Source organism: Solanum dulcamara, chromosome 1 (genome assembly GCF_947179165.1).
Source record: "Solanum dulcamara chromosome 1, daSolDulc1.2, whole genome shotgun sequence".
Taxonomy (NCBI): domain Eukaryota; kingdom Viridiplantae; phylum Streptophyta; class Magnoliopsida; order Solanales; family Solanaceae; genus Solanum; species Solanum dulcamara.
This window is the reverse complement of record NC_077237.1, coordinates 70,487,122-70,510,222: the sequence shown is the minus strand read 5'-3', so window position 1 is coordinate 70,510,222 and position 23,101 is coordinate 70,487,122. Positions and strand designations below refer to the sequence as shown.

At 35.3% G+C, this 23,101-nt stretch overlaps 1 protein-coding gene across 2 annotated transcripts; it reads left to right on the top strand.

Annotated features, from left to right (window-relative positions):
• Positions 1 to 15,551: 15,551 nt before the first annotated feature.
• LOC129896063 (uncharacterized) lies at positions 15,552 to 20,447 on the top strand. 2 transcript variants are annotated; one of them, XM_055971992.1, is made up of 5 exons: positions 15,552 to 15,947; positions 16,486 to 16,573; positions 17,866 to 18,086; positions 18,409 to 18,582; positions 19,861 to 20,447. In XM_055971992.1, exons 1-5 carry the CDS (start codon positions 15,792 to 15,794, stop codon positions 19,942 to 19,944), a joined length of 723 nt encoding a protein of 240 aa, XP_055827967.1. In that variant the 5' UTR covers positions 15,552 to 15,791; the 3' UTR covers positions 19,945 to 20,447. The 2 variants fall into 2 exon arrangements, with proteins under 2 accessions (XP_055827967.1, XP_055827892.1); XM_055971917.1 differs by having other exon boundaries at positions 15,553 to 15,947; positions 16,486 to 16,612.
• Positions 20,448 to 23,101: the final 2,654 nt, after the last annotated feature.

Sequence of the window (23,101 nt, the reverse complement as noted above, 5' to 3'; positions counted from 1 at the left end):
TACTTCTACACCCAAATTATTTTTCAAAATTTGAATTAAAAGTTTCTAATTGGAACACTTTATTAAGAATTGAAATATTCAATTAAAACATGACGTAGAGGGTGTTTGAATTGACTTTTTTAAGTGGCTTATAAGTTAAAAGCCCAAAGTCATAAGTTGAGAATCCAACTTTTTGCTTTGGATTATTTTTATTTTTTTACCTTTTCAGCTTTAAAAAGTGCTTAAAACACTTTTTATGTTACCCAAACACTTTCAAAAATAAAAAAGGGTTTAAAAGACAAAAATCACTAAAAATAAATCAATCCGAACACCACGATGATCTAAATGTCTAAATAAAATACTATGACAAGTTTAAGGTGCTTATTACATATGAAGGCATTAAAAATCCAATCTTAATTTAGTTGTATTTTTCCTATTTTCTTTCGGGATAATTACAAAAATATACAATTACCTAGCTTACATTACAAAATATGACCCAAAACTTACATTACAAATCTTTAGCCAAAGTCACAATCTGGTATACAATAATATACAATATTTTCATATTTATTTTTTTGTATAAATGTCTTAAAACTTGCTTGATATACACTGTTATACACCCAATATACAATATTATATAAAATTATAAAAGATATTTCTACATCATATACAATAAGATATAAAAAATGGACTTCGTCTTCTTTCTTTTATCCAAGCATCAGATTTATCCAAAAATATCTCAAAAACTGCACCAAATCACCCAAGAATTCATATTTAGGCTCTTCAATACTTAACTGATATTTTGTAATAATACCCAAACAAAATGGAGCTTATTTGCAAAAATTCAATTTTCAAATTTTGAAAGTTCGAGCTTCAACAATGGTTGTATATGACTTCAACAATGTCAATAGTACTTCATAGTAACTCCAATAACAGTGATAAAACAATGACTTAATACGTAATTAATTTCTCCAAAAGTGAAGGAGAAAATTACTTCTAAATATACATAGAATAAGAAGAAACTACATAAAATTAAGACAAAAATCGACACCAATAATGACTGAAGAAAAAGATCTTCTATGTATAAGCATGTACTGAAAAAAAGAAAAGATAAAAAGAAGAAGAATGATATAGGGAACTGAAATAAAAAATAAAGTATTTTAAAAAAAAATAATTAATTAATGAGCCACTAGCTGAAAAATATTTGAGGAACTTACATAAATGATTAGTTTAGGGGTTAATAAAGTCCAGTAGCTATAATTAAGATAATTATTATTCGTAACTAACTTTTAATTGACTGTCCAGCTATATCTAAATGTACACTGTATTTGGTGGTTGTATTCTAGTATACGTATGCTATTTTTAAGCAGTTACTTCGAATATAAATATAATATTTAATGCAGTACATTAATTGTGCAGTAGTAGCTTTCAAAAAAGGAGCTGGAAATATTTGAGGAACTTACATAAATGATTAGTTTAGGGGTTAATAAAGTCCAGTAGCTATAATTAAGATAATTACTATTCGTAACTAACTTTTAATTGGCTATCCAGCTATATCTAAATGCATTCATTGTATTTGGTGGTTGTATTCTAGTATAAGTATGCTATTTTTAAGCGGTTACTCCGAATATAAATATAATATTTAATACAGTACATTAATTATGCAGTAGTAGCTTTTAAAAAAAGAAATTTAGCATAATATCTCAATCTTTCATAATTAATGGAACTATAAAATCTCATAATATCTTTTCCATAATAAACAAAGGAATTGTACTATAAAATCTTTTCTTCTTCATTGATTTTGTTGTATCACTAACATTACTTGTAAAATATTGATACATATTTTTCTATCACGATTTGATTTCTTAGGTCATGATGACACCTTCTAACATCCACGAGAAGGTAACCTTAACCCTTAACCCTTAGCCGAAACCAGAAGCAACAGACTATCAAGCGGAAAATAAATAGTAATGAGAACAACAGAAATAATACACAAGGAACCACCTCAAGACGAGCTCACCTAATTTTCGAATGCAAGCTGCTCCGCACCAAGATCAATTCACCGGTGATAAATCTTACTATAATCAACAGGGTGTAGAAATGTAGTATGAGTACCAAATGAATGATACTCAGTAGGCATAGGCCGACTAAGCTCCACAAATATATTAAGTATAGATAATATATAACTAGGTAAATACAACACAAGAAAATAATTAGGAGCTAACACAAGGTAGTACAGGAAATAAGGTAAAGAGGTAGGATACATGGATAAAAAAGAAGACTCAAGAAACGCACCTGAAATCTCAAACCAATTGTTATGTCGAAAAAAGATGATTTAAAATTAATTTCAACTTTATAGAAAAAAAATTAATTTTAAAAAAGAAGAGTCGCCACTTAATTTTTTTAAAGAAATTAAGAAAACTTAATTTAAAAGACCCTAACAGATTTAAGTCTTAAAAATTTAGAGAAAAAGGTACGAGGTTCATATTACTATTTTAAGAAGGTTTTAGCACTTTATATAGCCGCTAATATGCGGTTGTCCGACGATTTGAAAATTATTTGACTAACTTTGCAAAAATGTGTTTAAAAGGAAATGAAGACTTTAAAATTATTTTTTAGAAAAAAATGATGAAAACTTAAACATTGAAAATAAATACATGTATATAAAAAAAAAGTAAAAGTTTATTAAATAACTAAGTAAAGGTAAAAAAATCATTTAGAGAGTAAATTAACATGAATTGGTTTATTTTTAGGGAAATCTAATTAAGTTAAAACAAATTAAAATTAATATCTAAGCAAACATAAATAACATAAGTAAATAAATTATTACAACCCGAATCAATATAAATAAACAATGAATAACACATGAACATATGAACCGACACTTAGTTTTTGTACGCTTGGACTAACTTGTTGGGTCATCTGCGTTTTGGGTCTTAAGCACAATTCCACTTTATATCACAGTTGTATATATACTGTATATCAGACTGTATATATATGTTGTATATAGTGTATACAATATTATTTTTGTATATCAAACTGTATACACACTATATACCATCTGTTTGTTCCCTGTATCTGATTATATCACTGTATATCAGTGTATAAAATATTATTTTCTTGCATATCAGACTTTATAGATACTGTATATCAGTGTATACGATACTGTTTTCCACCTGTATTCTGTGTATACTGCCCAATATCAATATTCAAATCATGAATATTACCTTCCTTTCCATATATCAACTTTTCAGTCATTTGAGAAAGATGATGGGAGATTCAAAACTCAACGATATGCAAGGATGGAGTCCAACGATGGACTCGAATTGATATCACATGCACTAAAATAAAATTACAAAAGTATCTACTCATTTTAAACTAAATCAAAGAATATATCATGATATGTTAATATATCAAATTGATGGACATCCTAGAGATGACTAACAACATATATTATATGTAGAAAAAAAAAATATTCAAGTGACTAAAGGACACAGAATTAATATATAAGTTATACTAACTCAAATTTTAAAGAAAGAATTAAATCAATTAGGCCATGAAAGTTCTAACTAAATAATAACTTAAGCATATTTTATTATCTAAATCGTGTTAAAAGAAGAAATTGAAAACATGAAAATCTATATTGCCAAAAAAAATTATTTGAAAAAATAATGAACAAAACTAAGTGCTTTCATAAAATAATTCTAACATATGCTAGCTAATTAATCATAACACATGCTAACGATGAATTTTTTTTATCATTAATCTAACTATTCTTAATACATGCTAAAAAAAGAAATAATAAAAGATTAAAAAAAACTACGAAGCAACTAAATATAAAATATGAACTAATTAAATAAAATAAAGCTGAGAAAAGATTTTACATCTTTTCGAGCAGCGAGACTGAAGACGACGAGCGAAAGACGACTTCACCACCACCCAAGATCTTGCCGGAACTCCAATCCACAAAAAGAAAAATTAAAAATTTAGACTCGAACTTTTGTGGGTTCGATGTTATAAGAACACTATTCTTAGCCTAAATTTCGACTTCAACATCCTATTTTCCTTGAAAAAAAATATAAATTGAAAGCTAGAAATTTTCACAACTTTTAGGCTAGGGACAAGAGTCCAAAATCCTAACCAAGTTAAGAAAATTTCTAACTTTGGGCTGGCTAAAAAATCTCCCACTTCTTCTCTCTTCTTAATAAGAATATGAGTCTTTATATAGGCTCCAAAAACTCCAAATTTTTCATCAATTTTTGATGTGGATATTTGGATTTTTTATTTTTTATTTTTAGAAAAAACTAAAAATTTCAAAAATATAAACTATAATTAAACTAACCTAACTAACATTGTATTTAGTTAAAAATAAAAATCTTTTTGAGATGATTTTTAAATAACCACATAAATAGTAATTAAAGATATAGTTATATATAAAAATATGTATATTATACTAAAATTTATAAAAAGAAAAAAAATAGTTAAGAATAACATAAAAATATCTTTATTTTTATGAAAGTCAATTATTTCAAAATGTTCGAAATTCAAAGAAACTCGATAGCTAATTTGCGTTGTGGATGATCAAAATTGGGTGTCAACACCAATGATCTACTTACAATAAGAAGGCACTATAGGATTCAATTAATCAAGAACGAAGTATTGACTGCCACTACTAATCACTTAGTCACCTAAGGACTAATCCAACAGAACCTAACACGAAATACCAGCAACAAATCTAGACTAAGACACCCTGCAAACCAACTACAAATACACAAGAGATAAGTACAAGTATAATCAAATAATAACTGATCGAACGCTCATACCATAGAAGGTACAAACAATGGCAAACATACTCCCGACCCCCATAAAATCAGGAACCAAACAACAACAAGTATACTGGTGATAGTCGATGCTAATGAATGCAAGTTTGTAGTAAAATCAGTAACATCATCAGTGGCTTTGAGAGATCATCAACAAGTGTATAGACTCACCCCAACCGTCAGTCTGCCAGGTGGGATCCATGCAGCTCTTTCATCCATTTCAGTGGTGCACATGCCAAAAAGGCCCGTAGGGGACATAGGAAGTCCGTATACACTACCTGAGACTGAACTAGGTTTTACATAAATCTATAGCATCTCTGTAGTGATACCGGAGAGTGAGCAGCCAAGCCGATGTAGAAAAGGGCGGCGCTGCATTGGATAGTCCAATATATGCTAAAGACATCCCAGTGCAGCCAATATAGAAAAAAAGCGATGCCACACTGAATATCAATAAAAAACTGAGCATATCCTCGATGCCTCTGAAACTATAAGTATAAAAAAAAGCACGTCCTCGATGGCTCATAAGTCTCAAAACAAGTGTCCAAATGATTCAAGTAGTACAAATGTCGTTAAAATCAATTTAAAAGTAGTAAAAGTTTAAGAAAGCCTTCTCAAAAATAGTAGTGAAAACCCATAAAGAAACCAGGATTATATCACAAAACATGTGAAAATGTTCAATCAATGCAAGCATGCTATCACCAGCATCCAAACAAGACACACACAAACCAAAAAGTAACATCAAGTCATACCATACTATCAAGGAAAAGGAACTAATCTGGGATCCAATCGTTCCTCGAATACAGCCTCAGGCCTAACAACAGATAATATATATAATGGCATCATAAACCTACTGCTAAAAAAAGTGAAGTAATAGGGAAATAACTCAAAATCAAATAGAGGGAAAAAAATCTCTAGAATTAACGCCTTACCCCAAAATATGTCATCTCATCTCCAACGAGCACAAATAAGCCAAATCTATGGCTGCAACGAGGCACAGAGGTCTCAGGCACTAACATAAAGGTACACCATCCGAAATCAGCCCTACCGAATGCTACGCCTAGATATAAGGCAACAAAGCATACACTAAAGCACCTAAGGCTCAACCTAGCCTAAAATCATCAATATAAATCCTTAAAAGGATACTAATGCTAAGGCAATACCCTAAATGAGGCCTATAGCCTAAACTAAGGGTTTTACGGGGCTATTCTAGTCTAAGTCTCAACTGAGAACCAAGAAAATGGAATAGGATGAAGATAACTCTAATCTCGGCAAATACCAACCTAAATCACATACAATATATACTAAATAATATTTAATAAAGCTCAGTCAAAGTGGGAGACCGTAGACTACCTCAAAGCCGATAATGCGCGCTCCGAATCCACCAATTTGAAGTTTTCCACCTCCAAGTCACCTCCAATCGCGACCACACAAACAAAATATTCATCATTTCATCAGCACAGATATTTTGACATCAAAATCATATTTTTCGAAGATGGACCCAAAATTGGGTCTAAAATAAAATCATGGAACTGCACCAGAAATTCCAAAATAGACTCTCTGAAAAGGGCTATTTGAGCTTACTAAACTTGTATTTCAAAATATGACACAATTTTGTGCTCAAAAACAAAGAAACTCATTCCATGCATTAATTCACCATTAAAGTTCTAAAGAAAGATAGAGGAAAATCCCTTTGGTCATGAAATTACCTAAATACGATGACTTTTGAAGTTCCCCCAAAAACTCCACAACGTAACCATGATCCACACGAGTACCCAGCATTTGCAATCATCTCAAACAAAGCTCTCTAGCTCTAATTATCAAAATTGAAGTTGGAGAAGAAACCTAAAAAAAATGGGTTAGAAATAACCCCCGGTCGTTGCAAAAGCCAACAAATGTTCGCAAAATCGGACATCGCAAAAGCCAACAAATGTTTGCAAAAATGGATATTTCAAAAGACAATAAATATTCGCAAAAGTGGAAATCACAAAATTCAACAAATATTTGCAAAAACGGACTTCGCAAAAGCGACATGGCACCAAAAGCCTTGCACCAGCTTTTAAGCTAAGAGTTCCAAACTACAAACAGACCCTCGAAATTCCTTTGGAGTCCAAACAACGTAAGTCAAAGTGCAAACCACTTGGAAAAGACATTTCAAACTCAAAGGCATTGTCAAAATTTCCAATCATGATCATCTAGACAAAAAAGTGGATCCCACACTCAAGCATCATTTTGAGCCAAAATCCATAAGAGGGTTCTAAATAAGACCGAAAACCTCAAAAACCATGTGAAGGTCACTCTAGAACAAACTCGACATTCTGGAGCTAACCAAACTGATGGAATTTATATCCAAGCATGTTTACTAAGACTATTGACCAAAGTCAAACTTAGGCTAAAACTTAAAGGCTAAAACGCCTAATGGCTCAAACTCGCACCCCAACCCTCGAGACTCGAGCCAAACATGCTACTAGCCTAAAATGACCATTTCGGAGCTAATGGAATCATCAAAATTTCATTCTGAGATTGTTTTCCTGGAGTTTTGATCAAAGTCAATCATTCAAACTCTAAGAGATTCAAAACAGGGAAACAAACATAAAACTTAAACGAATGACCAAGTGACCGAATTGTTAGTTCCAACAAGTCATAAATAACTTGGGGTCACTACAAGAAATCTCTAAACACTAAAAAGATTGGGAAATAGAGAAAATGACATAGAGGATCATTACAACATCCACAACTAAAAAAACTTTTGTCCGCGAAAATAGAAGAACAGTAATTGCCTAAAATCATGAAAAGACAAGGGTACCGAGCCCGCACACTCCACCAAACCCTCAGACACCCTCTCTAGTCGAATAATTCCACCACAAAACTCAAGTTGAGAGGAAAATCCTTTAATTCACTTCAACTTCAATAACACCAATTCTCTTTTGGCTCCAACTCTATTCAATTAGCCCAAACTTGACCGAAAACACCAGATTCACATGAGAAAAACCAAAACTAAACCGAAACAACCAAAATAAGAAACACGGGACATGGCAGATGCAACTTAACTCATAATTCAAAAAACATGCCTTAAGCTCTAAATTTATCTTCTTCCAGCCACCAAGTCTGCCGGTCTATGGCTATCATGAATGCCACTAATCCATCAAAAACTTGATCATCAAACCATACAACACAAACCTTAAAGGAGTCACATAAATCAACTGAACCTATAGGGTTGACAACACCCAAAACAAGGAAAACAGCCCGAGGTAAAACCCAAAACTCCAATCTCAACTTCAAAAACCAACAATCCAACCTAAAGCTCAACCTTATGAAACTAATACTCCACTCCCAAGGGTGATTATCCCACGAATGACAAGACCGCATTGAGCCTAGCTCCAATAACATACTTTTTCCATAGGAACTTTTGAAAAGTTAGTACTATGTGACCATAAACAACTCTACCACCTTAAATTTGAGCCAACCATCCTAGTCCAAAGGAAACCAAGACGATAGGCGGTGTGCAAACATGGACAATTAAGTGGTAATGACCTAAGGTCACCAACTCCCACTCACAACACCACAAGCTACTGAATATGATAAAGGCAGACCTAATATCCTGAATAAATTCAGAATCACAGATTTCACAAATTACTTTGACCCTATTCTGTAGATGAACCTTTTAAAAAACTTTCCATCCTCCAGCTTAGGCTACATCTGAAGCCACCAATAAAAACCATTGCCCCAACTCCAACTGACAAACAAAGCCTCGAGATCTATGAACACAACTGCATAGAACCCATAACAACGGTAACAAGGTACAATAAGAGAAAATATTTCCCAAATCCCCAACTAACCATAGCCAAGCGCCAAAACCTTCAAAAGAGACAACTTCCAAAGATATAGCTTCAAAAGATTGAATGAACGAAGCACAACTTTGAAACTGAGAACATGACTAAGGAAAATGAGAAGAGGCGGCCAACTAGGATTACTACAATACCACAGAAGGCTATACTCTCTTTCTCACAACTCAAAAAGCCATAATCTCCCAGATACTAATAAGCCCAAACACCAACAATGTCACAAAACAACCAACCAGATAGGTAAAAAAAGGAGCAAACCTCAACTTCACAGCCTTATGGTTGAATGTACTAATAAGACATAGGGAAGGATCGACAAACGGGATCCACCGCAACTCCAAAGATGCTACACCTCTATTCACATACTACCTTAACAATTGATATTTCAACTACGAATCAAATGATCCTAAGCAACGAAGATAGCCGTCTAAGCCAAGAAAATTAGAATGACAGAAGAGAATTACTAATCAAGGCAAAGCTAGCTAAGCACAATGGTAAGAAGATCCATTCAAGCACTAACCTGATGGGACAACATACAACTAAGGTGCCCCTCAAAGCCAACTAGATCCTCTAGTATTACCACTCCCAAAACTAACAAAGATGGTCTAGCCATATAACTAACAAGAATCAACAATACAATAACAACAACTAGAAAGGGAGATAAAAGGGAACAAATAACTAGCCAGGCCGTAAATTCATATCAAACCACCAAGACAAAGGCATGGAGAGTTGCTCAACCACCACTACTTAATATAGAAACTTGACCTAGTCAACCGACTACTAAAATAAATCAACTACGACATCAAAACATATACACATAAATCCAAGTAAGGCTGACAGAATAGTAATGAATAAATAACAAGTCAAATAGGCAAGTATGCACATGAAAACCTCAAATCACATAATACAAGTAATGAATAACAAAAATATAAATTTGCCCAAATATAACTAATACCTCGACCATCGACCTATGACTAGCTTGTAGAAGCATAGAATGAATCCCGACTGACCTCGACCTGAACACCTAAAGTACCACCTCTGATTGGATGTGTTGTAGATCTATGATACTGATCTGGCTGACCAAACTGCATACTGGTCCCACGCCGGGGACACTCTATAGATCAATAGTCAAGCTCTCCACAGAGGCAAGGCCCAATAACTCTAGACTGGGGAGTGATAGATGTCAACAATGTCTGAATGATCAACTCCCACCAAGGGAACTTCCTAGACCGATGATCGAACTCTCTGCAATCATAACAACCCTGAGAAGAATGACCCGTAAGAAGACGACCACCACGACCAGTTGAACCCGAAGCTAAACCTCTCAAAATCTATCCCATACTAGGAATACCTTGGCAATGCTGGCTACCCCTAGAAGCATGCAATGCCACCTGAACAGGCCAACTAGACTGGCCTTGTTGGAACCTCTGGTGGGGCCTATCATAAGAGTCCCTCCCCTACCTGACTGCAACGGGATCCTGTGATACTCTCTAACAAATTTGCCTTCCTTGCCACACTCATAGCAACCATTACCAATAATAACCCACTGAAAGGGCCCAACTGGAATAAGATAAGCTCCAATACCAGAAGGCCCAATGTGCTCACACCGAGAAGTCTGACCTAAACTATATTCGTTGTGAGCTTCATGACCTGCCTCAAAATCTCTTAGAACCTGAGGTGCTACCGCCGTAGGATTGATAGGTTGAGAAAAAAGATGGCCCTCGCTGGACTGGCACTCACCTTGAAGTGGGATGTTGTCACCACTATGCTAATAGCGAAGCGTCTTACCATTATCTTTGTAAGCCTCAAGTCATGCCTTCTCTATGGCCCTCACATGACTAAAAACCTAGGAAAGGTAGGCCCAACCTCTATAAAGTTCTCCGATGCAAAATAGAGTGGCAAGGAAAACCCCCTAATGAACTCCTGACTCATATCCCAATTCATAGTAGATAATTTGGGATTATGCCCAACCCACTCAAGAAATCCCATGAAGTAATCCTATACTAATGATGAACTTTGCTGGGGACCATTAATCCATCTCTGGCCTGAGAACCATCCATCGAAACTCTGGTAGAACCTATTGATGCTCCAACTGGGTCCATCGAGAACTTTATACTAGCTATCTAAGAGAGAGTAGATTCCAAAGGATTAGTTTTAGAGGTTAATCAAAGTGAAACACATGATAAGAAGTCAATGAACCAAATTTTCTATGAATGCCCTATATAGCCTCCCAAAGATAGGATACGGACGTCTACGTACCAATCCGCAGAACTCTACTAGGTATTGCCCTTATACTAGCGATGTTGATAAACCTAGAGCTCTAATACCAACTTGCCATGACTCAATTTCTTAGGTCATAATGGCACTTTCTAACATCCACAGTAGGTATGCCTAACCCTTAACCCTTAGCCCAGAACCAGGGGAAATGGGCTATCAAATGGAAGATGAACAAATAAAGTAGAAAATAAATAGTAATGAGAACAATAGAAATAACACACAAGGAACCACCCCAAGACTTGACAATAGTCAGTAATCGAGCATCTAAGTCAAAATAGGAGTACAAGGATTTTAAAATACAAATATAAGTACATACAGTCTTTGAAAGCAAGTAAAGACTAGTCCTAGTCCAATATAGATGGAAATCAGCAACTCGGATGTCAGGAGCTCACCCAATCTCTGAATATAAGCTTCTTCGAACTAAGACCAAGTCACCAATGATAACTCGTACTATAATCTGCAGGGTGCAGAAGTGTAGTATGAGTACCAAATGAATGGTCTTCAGTAGGCATAGGCCAGCTGATCTCCACAGATAAAGTAAGAATATATAACATATAACTAGGTAAATAAAGCACAAGTAAATAATTAGGAGCTAACACAAGATAGTACAATAAATAAGGCAAAGAGGTAGGATACATAGATAAAAGAGAAGAGTCAAGAAATGCACCTGAAAGCGCAAACTAACAAAATATTAATAATAAGAAGGTACTAAAGGAGTCAACTAATCAAGAATGAAGTATTGACTGCCACTACTAATCACTTAGTCACCTAAGGACTAATCCAACAAAACCTAGAGGAAATACTAACGACTAAAACACCCAGCAGACCAACTACAGATACAACAAGAGATAAGTACAAGTATAATCAAATAATAACTGATCAGATGCCCATACCCCCAAAAAGTATAAACAATGACAAACATACACCCGACCCCATAAAATCGGAGGACCAAATAACAACAAATATACTGGTGATAGGCGATGCTAAAAAATGCAAGTTTGTAGTAAAATCAGTAACATCGTCGATAGCTCTAAGAGATTATCGACAAGTGTATAGACTTACCCCGGCCATCGGCCTGCCAGGTGGGACCCATGCAGTTCCTTGATCCATTTTAGTGGTGCACAGGCCAGAGGGACCAATAAGAGACGTGGAAAGTCTGTATACACTGCCTGAGCTCGAAATAAGTCTTACATAAACATATAAAATTTCTGTAGTGGTATCGGAGGGTGAGCAGCTAGGCCAATGTAGAAAAGGGCGATGCCTTGCCAAATTGTCAAATATAGGCTAAAGGCATCCTAGATGCAGCTAATGTAGAAAAAGGGAGATGCCGCACCGAATATCAATAAAAATTGAGTGCATTCTCGATATCTCTGAAAATGTTAGTATAAATAGGAGCATGTCCTCGACGCCTCATAAGTCTCAAAAAGAGTGTTCAAATGATCCAGGTGGTCAACTCCCGTTAAAACTAGTTTAAGAGTAGTAAAAGTTTGAGAAATCCTTCTCAAAAATAGTATTGAAAACCCATGAAAAAATTGGGATCATACCACAAACATGTGAAAATGTTCAATCAATGCAAGCATGCCATCACCAGCATCTAAACAAGACACACACAATTCAAAATGTAACATCAAGTCATACCAAATTATCAAGGCAAAGGAACTAACTTGGGATCCAATCGCTCCTCGAATACAACCTCAGGCCCAACAACAATAATAGATATAATGGCATCATAAGCCTACTTCTAAATAAAAAGTGAAGTAATCTGAGAAAATATCTCTAGGATCAATGTTTTACCCCAAAAAAATGTCATCTCAGCTCCAACAAGCACAACTAAGCCAAACCTATGGCTACGATGAGCCACAAAGGTCCCAAGCACTAGCATAAAGGTACATTATCCGAAACCAGCCCTACCGAAAGCTACGACTAGCTATAAGGGCAACAAAGCATACACTAAAGCACCTAAGGCTCAACCTAGACTAAGTCCATCGATATAAATTCTAAAAACAATACCAATGCTAAGGCAATACCCCAAATGAGGCCTATAGCATAAACAAAGAGTTTCACGGGGCTATTCTAGTCTAAGTCTCAACCGAGAACCAAGAAAACTAAATAGGATGAGAACTCTAATCTCGGAAAATACCAACCTAAATCACATGCAATGTATACTAAACAATATCTAATAAAGCTCAGTCACAGCGGGTGACCGTAGCCTACCTCGAAGCTGATTATGCGCGCTTTGAATCCACTAATTTGAAGCTCTCTACCTCGGAGTCACCTACAATTATCGTCACACTAAAAAATATTAATCATCTCGGCAATACAGATATTTTGACATCAAAATCACATTTTTCGGAGATGGACCCAAAATCAAGACTAAAATAGGATTGTGAGTTCCGCACTGGGAATCTATAAACCGACTTCTTAAAAAATTCTTGAGCTTACTGAACTTGTATTCCAAAATAAAACACAATTCGGTGCTCGGAATCAAAGAAAATCAGTCCATACATCAGTTCATGTTTAGAGTTCTAAATAAAGATAGAGGGAAATCCCTTTGGGCATGATTACCTCAATACGATGACTTTTGAAGTTCCCCAAATACTCCACAACATAGCCACGATCCACAAAAACACCCAGCACTTAAAATCGCCTCAATTGGAGATCCCTAACTCTAATTATCGAATTTGAAGTTGGAGAAGAAAGCTAAAAAATGAGTTAGAAATAACCCCGTGGCCGTCGCAAAAGTCAACAAATGTTCGCAAAAGCATACATCGCAAAAGCCAACAAATGTCCGCAAAAACGGACATCGCAAAAGCCAATAAATGTTCGTAAAAGCGAACATCGCAAAAACCAATATATGTTCGCAATAGTGGACGTCGCAAAAGCCCATAAATGTTCACAAAAACGGACATAGCAAAAGACAACAAATATTCTCAAAAGCGATATGGCACCAGAAGCCTTGCACCAGCTTTTAAGCTAAGAGCTCCAAACGTCAAACGAACCCTCGAAATTCATTCAAAGTTCAGACAACGCAAACCAAAGTGTAAACCACTTGGAAACGATATTCTGAATTCAATTGCGCTGTCAAAATTTCCATTTTAGGTCATCTTGATAAAAAGTGGGTCCCACATCCAGTGTCATTTTAAGCCAAAATCCACAAGGGGTCTTAGAATGAGATCGAAAGCCTCAGAAACTGCACGGAAGGTTGTTCTAGACCAAATTCGACATTCCAGAGCCAACCACACTGATAGAATTTCAATTTGAGCACATTTACCAAGAATGTTGATCAAAGTCAAACTTAAAGGCTAAAATGCCTAATGCCTCAAACTCGCACCAAAAGCCTCGGGACTCGAGCAAAATATGCTACTCCATCAGAATTCAATTATGAGGTTGTTTTTCCAGAGTTTTGATCGAAGTCAACCTATCAAACCTCAAGAGCTCCAAAACAGAAAAACGGGCATAAAACCCAAATGACCAGGCGAACGAACTGTCAGTTCCAGCAGGTCATAAATGACTTGGGGTTGCTATAGAAAATCTCTAAATGCCGAAAAGATTGAAAAATGGAGAAAGTTACTTAGAGGGTCATTACATTTTCTTTGTTGTTATAAACTTTTTTTTTTCACTTGAATACATTGAAACGACATTGATATAAATGCATTCTTATGATGAGTACACTATAAAATTACTTAAATACATTGACACACAGATATAATAGTGAACAAAAATACACTTAAATAAATGAATACAAATATAAAACAAGGAACTAATAAACTTGAATATAGTGATACAAAATCATAACAAGTTGCAAGATACACAATATGAATAAAAATGAATAGATACACTTTGATACATTGATACAAATGTGTAATCAATATCAGATATAAATAAATACATTTGATATAATAACATTGAAACAAAAATACTCAAATACATGAATACAATGCATATACACGTACATTGATACATGAATAAAATGCATATTTACGTGTGTTTGATTCCTTAAAAAGTCTCTGAATTTGAACCACAAATTCCTCAAATTCGAGATATGAACTCTTCGTAATATATCCAATCTTTCAAAACATCACCCATTCATTTTAGTAATAATTTTTTGAATCCTTAATTAGAACTTAAGCTTCAAGTTTTCTCTCATGTCTGACAATGAAGTTTCGTAAATTATCTCGAGCTCATGATGACAACGCTTTATCGAACAAATGGAGAGCAGCGCAACGTTATTAAGTTTGAATTTGAAAAGAATTCGATTGAAGAAAAGAAGAAGAAAAATAATCATCCATGAAAGAGGAAAGAATGTGCTAATTTAGGGTTATACACTAATTTTGAAAAAGAAAAGAGAAAAGATAGATAATTGATAAATACAATATCTATAATTAAGCCTAGAAATACACTAATTAGAAGATACACACTTAAATTAGAAAATAGCTATTAAATAACTATTATAGCTGTTAATTATAATTTTATTAAACTATAGTTATATATAACAAATACATAGCCTATATTTCCTTACTATATAAAATAAAATAATTTTTCTTCTTTAATATTGGGCCATATTTAGTAGGAACATAAAACTTGGGGTAAATTTGATAGCATTAGCATTGGACTCGAGGTACAAACATTGACCACAAATTTTGGAAATCCTTTTCCCAACGTTCACCGCTTTCAACATCCCACAAAATCTTCCCCTATATAAAGGGACACACCTCCAGGCGGAGTATAGCTCAAGAAAAGCTTCAAATCCTCTGAAACACCTAATCTCTCTCAGTTCATACCATCTCTACATCCTTTTCCCTTAAACATACCACCCAACTCCTTAAATCCCCCAATAAAACAATCAATCTCTAAATCCCTGGAAGGGAGCTAAACAATGTCTGCAATTGTTTGCCGCAAGAGATCCTTTTTCGAAGATTTACAATCACCATCGCCGATTTCAGCGTCGAAGAAACTTCGTTCTTCTTCCTTCAGCAATTATCCACTTCACTTCGATCAGCTGAGAGCTTTATTTCCTGATATGGATAGTCAGGTATATTCTTTTCTGTATGTCGATTATATAATTTTGTCTTGGTTCCCGGGGGTTCTAATAAGTGCTTAATTGTTGGCGTTTTAATATTAATTTTAGATAATTACCAATATATAGCCATGTAGTTTATCAAAAATGGCCGAATTATAGACTACATATCCAGTCGGTGTTATATTATAGGTACAGGTATATATATGACTATGTATATATGTATATTAGTATAAAGTATACACTGTGTGCATATTTCGTAAAAGATATTGGTTGTAATTTTCTCTCTCTTATTTACCACAAGAAAAAGATATCCTCATTTTGTAGAGTATGCAGTTTTCACCTACTTTTTCTTCGAGTTTTCAATGCTTTGAATCTTCTAAAAGGTTTCTTGGTGGTCTGAACAATAGTAAGAATCACCAAGTTGCCATTCTTATAACATACAGATACAAGTATAGAGATTTATGTAATTACTTAAGTCTGTTAAAACACCTTGTGGTGGATTTTGTCTAATGAGTCACCAAATAATTATTTTGCTTTCAATACTGTTCAGCTACTTGAGAAAGCATTGGAAGAATCTGGCAATGATCTGGATGCTGCCATTAGAAGCCTGCATGAGCTAAGCCTTGGATATTCAGATGGTAAGTCGGATACAAAAGTTGATGGAGAGATTGAAAATGGTACGTATAATCACACAATCCCTTCATCAGGTGCTGGTTGAAGTGATGTTCAAAAGATTTGTTTTTGTTTTTCATAGTTACTCGGTGCGACTCATGGTGATGAATCCTAATTATGTGAAATTGGAAAAAGAATATATTCACACACATATACACAATAATGTATACCTTTCTTAACTTTTGGGCTAAGATCAAGTATATGTCCACCCAATTCTTATTAATTGTTTCTTAAGTTGCATAATGGTGCAAAATTGGTCTGCGAGAACTTGTATTGTCCTTGATAGAAATAATGTGCCATTATTAATGAATGAAAAGATGTATATCCAGTTGGTGAATATATCAGTGGCATGTAGAACTGTTTCCTGTCATTCTTATTAAGGATCTCAGCAACAGATACTGAATCTTGTAGTTGGCTATTATCATTTGTTACAGATAAGTTCACTCGAGTTGGAGGTGTCAAATTTGGTCCATAAAAGTGCAACCCATCAAAAACGTAATGTGGCTGGTTGTGATATGACATCAATCCAAATTGACTAAACCAACATTAGGGCGGGTTGCACTGTGACATGTTTTGTAATTCCAACCTGCTTTAATCCCCAAATTTTACCCGACCCATTTATTTGACACCTTGGAGGTGTTAGTTTTAGCTCGTAAAATTTTAACCTGTCCAGCCTCGAACTTGAGCTTGGTAGTTTTGGTTAGGTCCCTTTTGTCAATTTATCTTGACCTAATCAAACGTTGGACGGCATGTTTATTGACTCAACCTGTTTTAATTTGTCCAAAGTTGACTCTACCCGCCACTTGATGCCTTTTAATCTAAAGGTCATTTGCATGTGTATGAAAATTGTCCACTCAGCATACAATTGTTTGTATACATCTACATATTGAAAGTTAACTAGCGTTTGCGTGTCTATCTGGTGCGTTGCTGGCTAAGTTGCGCGGACTCTTCACTTTCAATGTCGCACCCATGCCGGATTCTCCAAAAATACACTACTTTTGGAAGATCCAACACGCTCCCGTTGACATTTTTGAAGAGTCCGAGCAACATAGGACTTACTGATCATCACTAACTTGCCACTTCTCAAATTTACAGTTAATCAGTTAAGAAGTTGAAATTTTGGATTTGGGTTTCTCTTGGTGGGATGGGGAAGGAGGGGGGATGTTGTAGTAGCATTATGTTAATCCTTGATTAATCAGGAAGATGATTTCCAAATATTTTCAATAGAAAGATTCTGATTTTCATGAAAAATTGGCAGGTATGAAGCCTACCAATGGGCCGGCTGCTCAGTCGGAAGATCCTTCAGCTGAAAACAATTTTCCTGCCGATGGTGCAGAATGGGTGGAGTGTTTTGTGAGGGAAATGATGACTGCTACAAGCATAGATGATGCCAGGGCTCGGGCTACTAGACTGTGTGAGAGCTTAGAGAAATGCATTAGCTCACGTGCAAGTGCAGAGGCAGCTCAAAATTTTCACAAGGTCGGTACTGTTAATGCATGTTGCCTTTTTAATCCATGAGTTTTAGGTGTCTAGGGAATAAACTTCTTCCCAAGGATTAGGGGCAGGAAAACATGATCACAATTTTTTTGGGTATAACTAATATATCTAAGGTTAAGAAAATAGTTAGTAATGTTCTCTATACATTCCAAGACTCGTTTTCCTGATTTTATCAGCAACAATGCAACATTTGTGGATTGTGGTGCTTCAGCTCTTCGAGAATGGCCATCCACAATTTGACATGCTGGTTTATTTACTTCCATTTATTTGTTCCTTTGGGTGTTGACTGTTCATCAATTACCAGGAAAATATAATGTTGAAAACGCAAATAGAAGTGCTTCGTAAAGATAATTTCATTCTCAAGAGGGCAGTGGCCATTCAACATGAACGTCAGAAAGAGTATGAGGAAAGGAACCAGGAAGTGCAGCAATTAAAGCAGCTGATTGCTCAGGGTAAAGAGCAATTGAGAACTCTTGAGGTAAACGTTCTACCTTCATAAATTTCTCATCCTAGCCATGACTTACGACAAATTGCAATGAATTTTATGTTGTCACGATACTTTGAGATTCTTTGCTGATCTGCTTCACCAATGAAAGGCCTGATTACTTTTGTTGGTGTAATTGCTTGTCCAAACCCTTTTGGTAATTTTAATGTTAAAATTAGTTGCTTAAACAATAAACCTGTGCACTCTAGAATTGTCTTCTTAAGCAGCAGACCTTTCAAGGCTAAACAGGTAAGTATTGAATTAGCAGAGGAAATTGTATAGCTAAATTAATTTTATCAGCGTGACATTCCTTACCTCATTAAGGGAAGTAGTCTTTTCAATGTGACATGAAGAGATTGATAGTAATTGGAAGGAAGATAATGTTGCTGAAGTATGTTTCACTGAGAAAAGGTCATTGGTTCCTTGCCAACAACAAAATCATACCCAGTGAAATCCCACAAGTGGGGTTTGGGGACCTCGTGGAGGTAGAGAGATTGTTTCTGAAAGAGCTTCGGCTCAAGTGCATCTTTGATACCCTTGCCTAATTCAACAAATGTAAGAACGAGTACCGTTAGCGTCATTGCTATTAATGTTGGAAACTTAACCTCCATATTGTTAACAGAAAAGAACCTATCTAAATTCAGGTGTCAGCATCAATGCTATTTAAATTGGAAATGTAACCTCAATATGGCTAACAACAAATAATCTAACAACTGATAAGACGGACAAACCTCTTAATTACCTGAGTATATTTTCAGAATAGTCAAAATTAATACCAAATGCCTTCAAGAGAAGGGATGAAAAACTATATAGATGTTATCACCAACTAGGTTTGGGATTTAGGTCTAGTAGATCAACGGAATGCCTTTCTGTAGTTGTTACTCAACACTGGACAGAAAATGGAAGGTATCAAGGATTAAGTTCAAAAATGTTAAGAGAATATACCTTAGTATTCGGTTGCTAGACTTTTTATCATCTGATAATACTTTTTTGCTATTGTTTCATGGAAACTTTTTTGTCTTCATATCAAACTATTTGTAATCTCTGCTCCACTAGAAAAATGTTTCAGATTGACAATTATGCAGCTGTTGATGTGAAATATAGGCTGGTTTAGTTAAAAGGATTGTGAAGGACTTTTAGCCCCCCCCCCCCCCCCTCTGTAAAGGACACTTTTTTTAAAATAAAAAATGAAGGTACATTTCAGTTTTAGGGAATTGAAGAAGATAAAAGTTTCTCCACTCTTGATTTTCTGATTTCATTGTTCTTTTACAGATCAACAATTATGCATTAAAAATGCATTTGCGGCAAGCTCAGCAAAGCAACTCTCTTCCTGGATTCAATTCAGATGTGTTCTAATGTGCCGAATGTTCAAAGAAAGAGATGAAGACTAGAAAGAGCATTCCTTGTGGCACTTAAAGAGATGGAGTCTAGAAAGAGCATTCCTTCTGGCACTTGTTAACCCTGATATCAGATGTTTTACTGACCATATTATTATATCAGTTGTCAGATCTGAGAGTCGTACTAAAGGTTTCTAGGGCATGCCAACTTGTCCTGATGATTCCAATGAAGTTGCACACAGGGGACATCATCCAAATTTGCAATATGAAGGTCTCAAATCATCAAGTTGATGTTCAAATTATAATTTTGTTTACGTGGGTATGAATTTTCGCTGTCTTCCTTATATGTATGCCACATTAATGAACAGGTAAAAGGTATTTGCCGTGCATTTTTTGTGTAATGAAGGTCAGCTAACCAGCTTTTAGCATGGTACTCCATACCTCTGTTAGCTGAGTGATGTTGCTGAATGCTGATGGTCTAACTATATTTTATTTTAATTTCTATATTTTTTGGTTAACAAACTATATTAATTGAGATGTCACGATCCAATTCACTGGTCCGTGCAGACATTTATTCTAACATTTAGATGAGAGAATACTGACCACCCATTTTTAAAACTAGCAATGAGAATAAATGAAAACTCAATATTTTACCACTTTAACAAGAAGGAAAATCTCAACCTTGATTAAAATAAAACATCTTTTACAAGTACAAGAAAAACTCTTTTAGAATACCAATACAATTCTCCCAAAAAACTAATCTAAACAGGGATAGGGTATAAGAGTTATTAAGAGAAAATAGAGTACAAAATTAAGACACAATTTTCACCATAAGGAAAAGAGAAATAAAAGTTGTTGGGGAGAGGAATAGAAGTTGTTGGGATACCATTGTTTTCACTTATGAAATGCCACTAATTCTGCAATTAGACTATGTCAAGTGACATAGCAAAAATAGTATCAATACAAACAACATATATTTGTGGGCATCATCGGCAACCTGAATCCACCACATAATATAGGAAAACATGCAAATATGAACAATTATTCATTCCTAAATTGGTCAACATGCCCCTACTATCTCAGAATATACTATTTGTGAAATCATACGATAACACACTAGCCTCCTTACAACCTTTCGCTGCCAACTCTACCATTAAGAGTTAATCCACCCATCATACTCGATCATAAAGTGACCTAACATCACAGTAATTATTTCCCCAAGCCTATTCTGTATACCACACTCAGGCTTCCTAAGCCTAACCTTAATCAGATGTATTCTAGACCACTTTTGATAGACATACCCAATCTAATACTCCAATCTATCAAATTCGACCCTGCACTAATCACGGAGACTATATGGCACGAACATCTCTAAGAACACCTGAGTAAACTGCTCCCAACTATGGGTCCTACCTCGCTGGCGGGGACTGAAGGGTAGGTGTATATAGCTTGGCACTATGATACTACTGATTTTATTGCATTATGCTCATTCATGTACATTGCTTATCACCAGCATAATTGTTTGTGGTGTGTATGTATTGGTTTTATGGGGAGTTGTACGGGGTTAGTTTGTGATTATGCACCTTCTGGGCATATAGGGTCTCGATAATGTTTCTGTTGACTATTTATATACTTGTGGCAGTACGAAGGATGGTTCTTTTTTTGAGGGTAGCTATTGACCTTGTTCTCTTCTATTTGACTCTTTTGTGTAGGGTTTGTTTTAGAATAACTTTCTTAGCTTTTACGTGTTGTTTGTGGTTTTTTCGATTAGTATGCCTTTGGCTAGTTGTCTCCCTTAGTAGAGTTTTGTCGTGTATAGGTTGATGGGCTAGCACATCCATATTTGTCCTTTACTTCTTTTTCGTGCTTCATTTACTCTCTTTCAGTGCTTTCAGCTTGTCCTTATTACGAGTTTCCTGTTGTTTCTTTATTACTTGTGATATATGCTCCTTTATTACATGCCTATTATGCTTGTTTTATTTTTAGAGCTTCATCAACCTATGCCTACTGAGTGCCACTTGTTGGTACTCATACTACACTTCTACACCTTGCAGATCATAGTACGGGTTCTCGCTGCTGATTTGGATCTTGTGAGGAGAAACTCTTGGGATTCAGAAACTAGGGTAAGCTCATGTCTTTCGGAGTTGCCTATTTTCCTCTATATCGGACAGGTATAGTCTTTATTTTGCTTTTGGAGACAATATGTACTTATGTCATGTATTGTAAAAGTCTTACTCTTGTTTTTTTGACTAGAAGCTCGACTATCAACCGATACCAAATCTTGGGGGTTTATTTATGTATTCATTTGGTTCTCTCTTTCCCTTACTTAGATTATTGTTATTCTTTTTTCGCAAATATTTTCTTCCGCGTGATAGCCCGTTGTTTATAGCTCTAGGCTATGGGACAGGCTTACCTACTGGTGGGATACATGCTTACCTACTCGTGGGATATAATATGTGTCATCATGACCTATGAAATAGAGTCATGACATTTCAATAACTTCAGTTAATCTAATCAAGATAAAAAGAAAAAAGAAACAATAAATGCAACTAATTAGAGATATAAAATCATCTTATAAGGTTTTATTCAGCTAGAGTTGTCGAGATTTTTTTCTTGAATCACATTAGGATAAAATAAACGTGTAAATAAAAAATAAAACTAGCTATTTCACATATTTCCTTTTCATTCATAGTATAATTAACATTATAGGGATAATGCACCCCTCGAACTATGACTGAAATCCTAGCAGCACAACTTAACTTAACTAGGGTACTATTACCCTTCTAAATTATTTTAAAATATAATAAATACACCCTAAAAGCTGACATGCCATAGAGAGTGTACACACTCTGTAAGATCTCGAAAGTTGAAACGTTGGAAAATGGAGTTCAAAAGAAGTTTCCTAGAAAATCTCAGCTTTTTGGCACCAAGTGAACTTTATGGAGTCCTTCACGAGTCGTGAAGAAGACCATAGGTCGTGGAGAGATAATGTGATCCAACTTTGGAGTGGGAAATTAGGGGTGGAGGACCAAGATAGGGTTTACGGACCGTGGGAGGCACCACGAGCTGTGGTGGTGTCCCATGGTCCAACCCCTCAAGGGTCCTGAGAAGTTCACACCACGTAGGATGTTCACGATCCGTACTGGCCACCACGAACTGTGGTGGTCTCCGTGGAG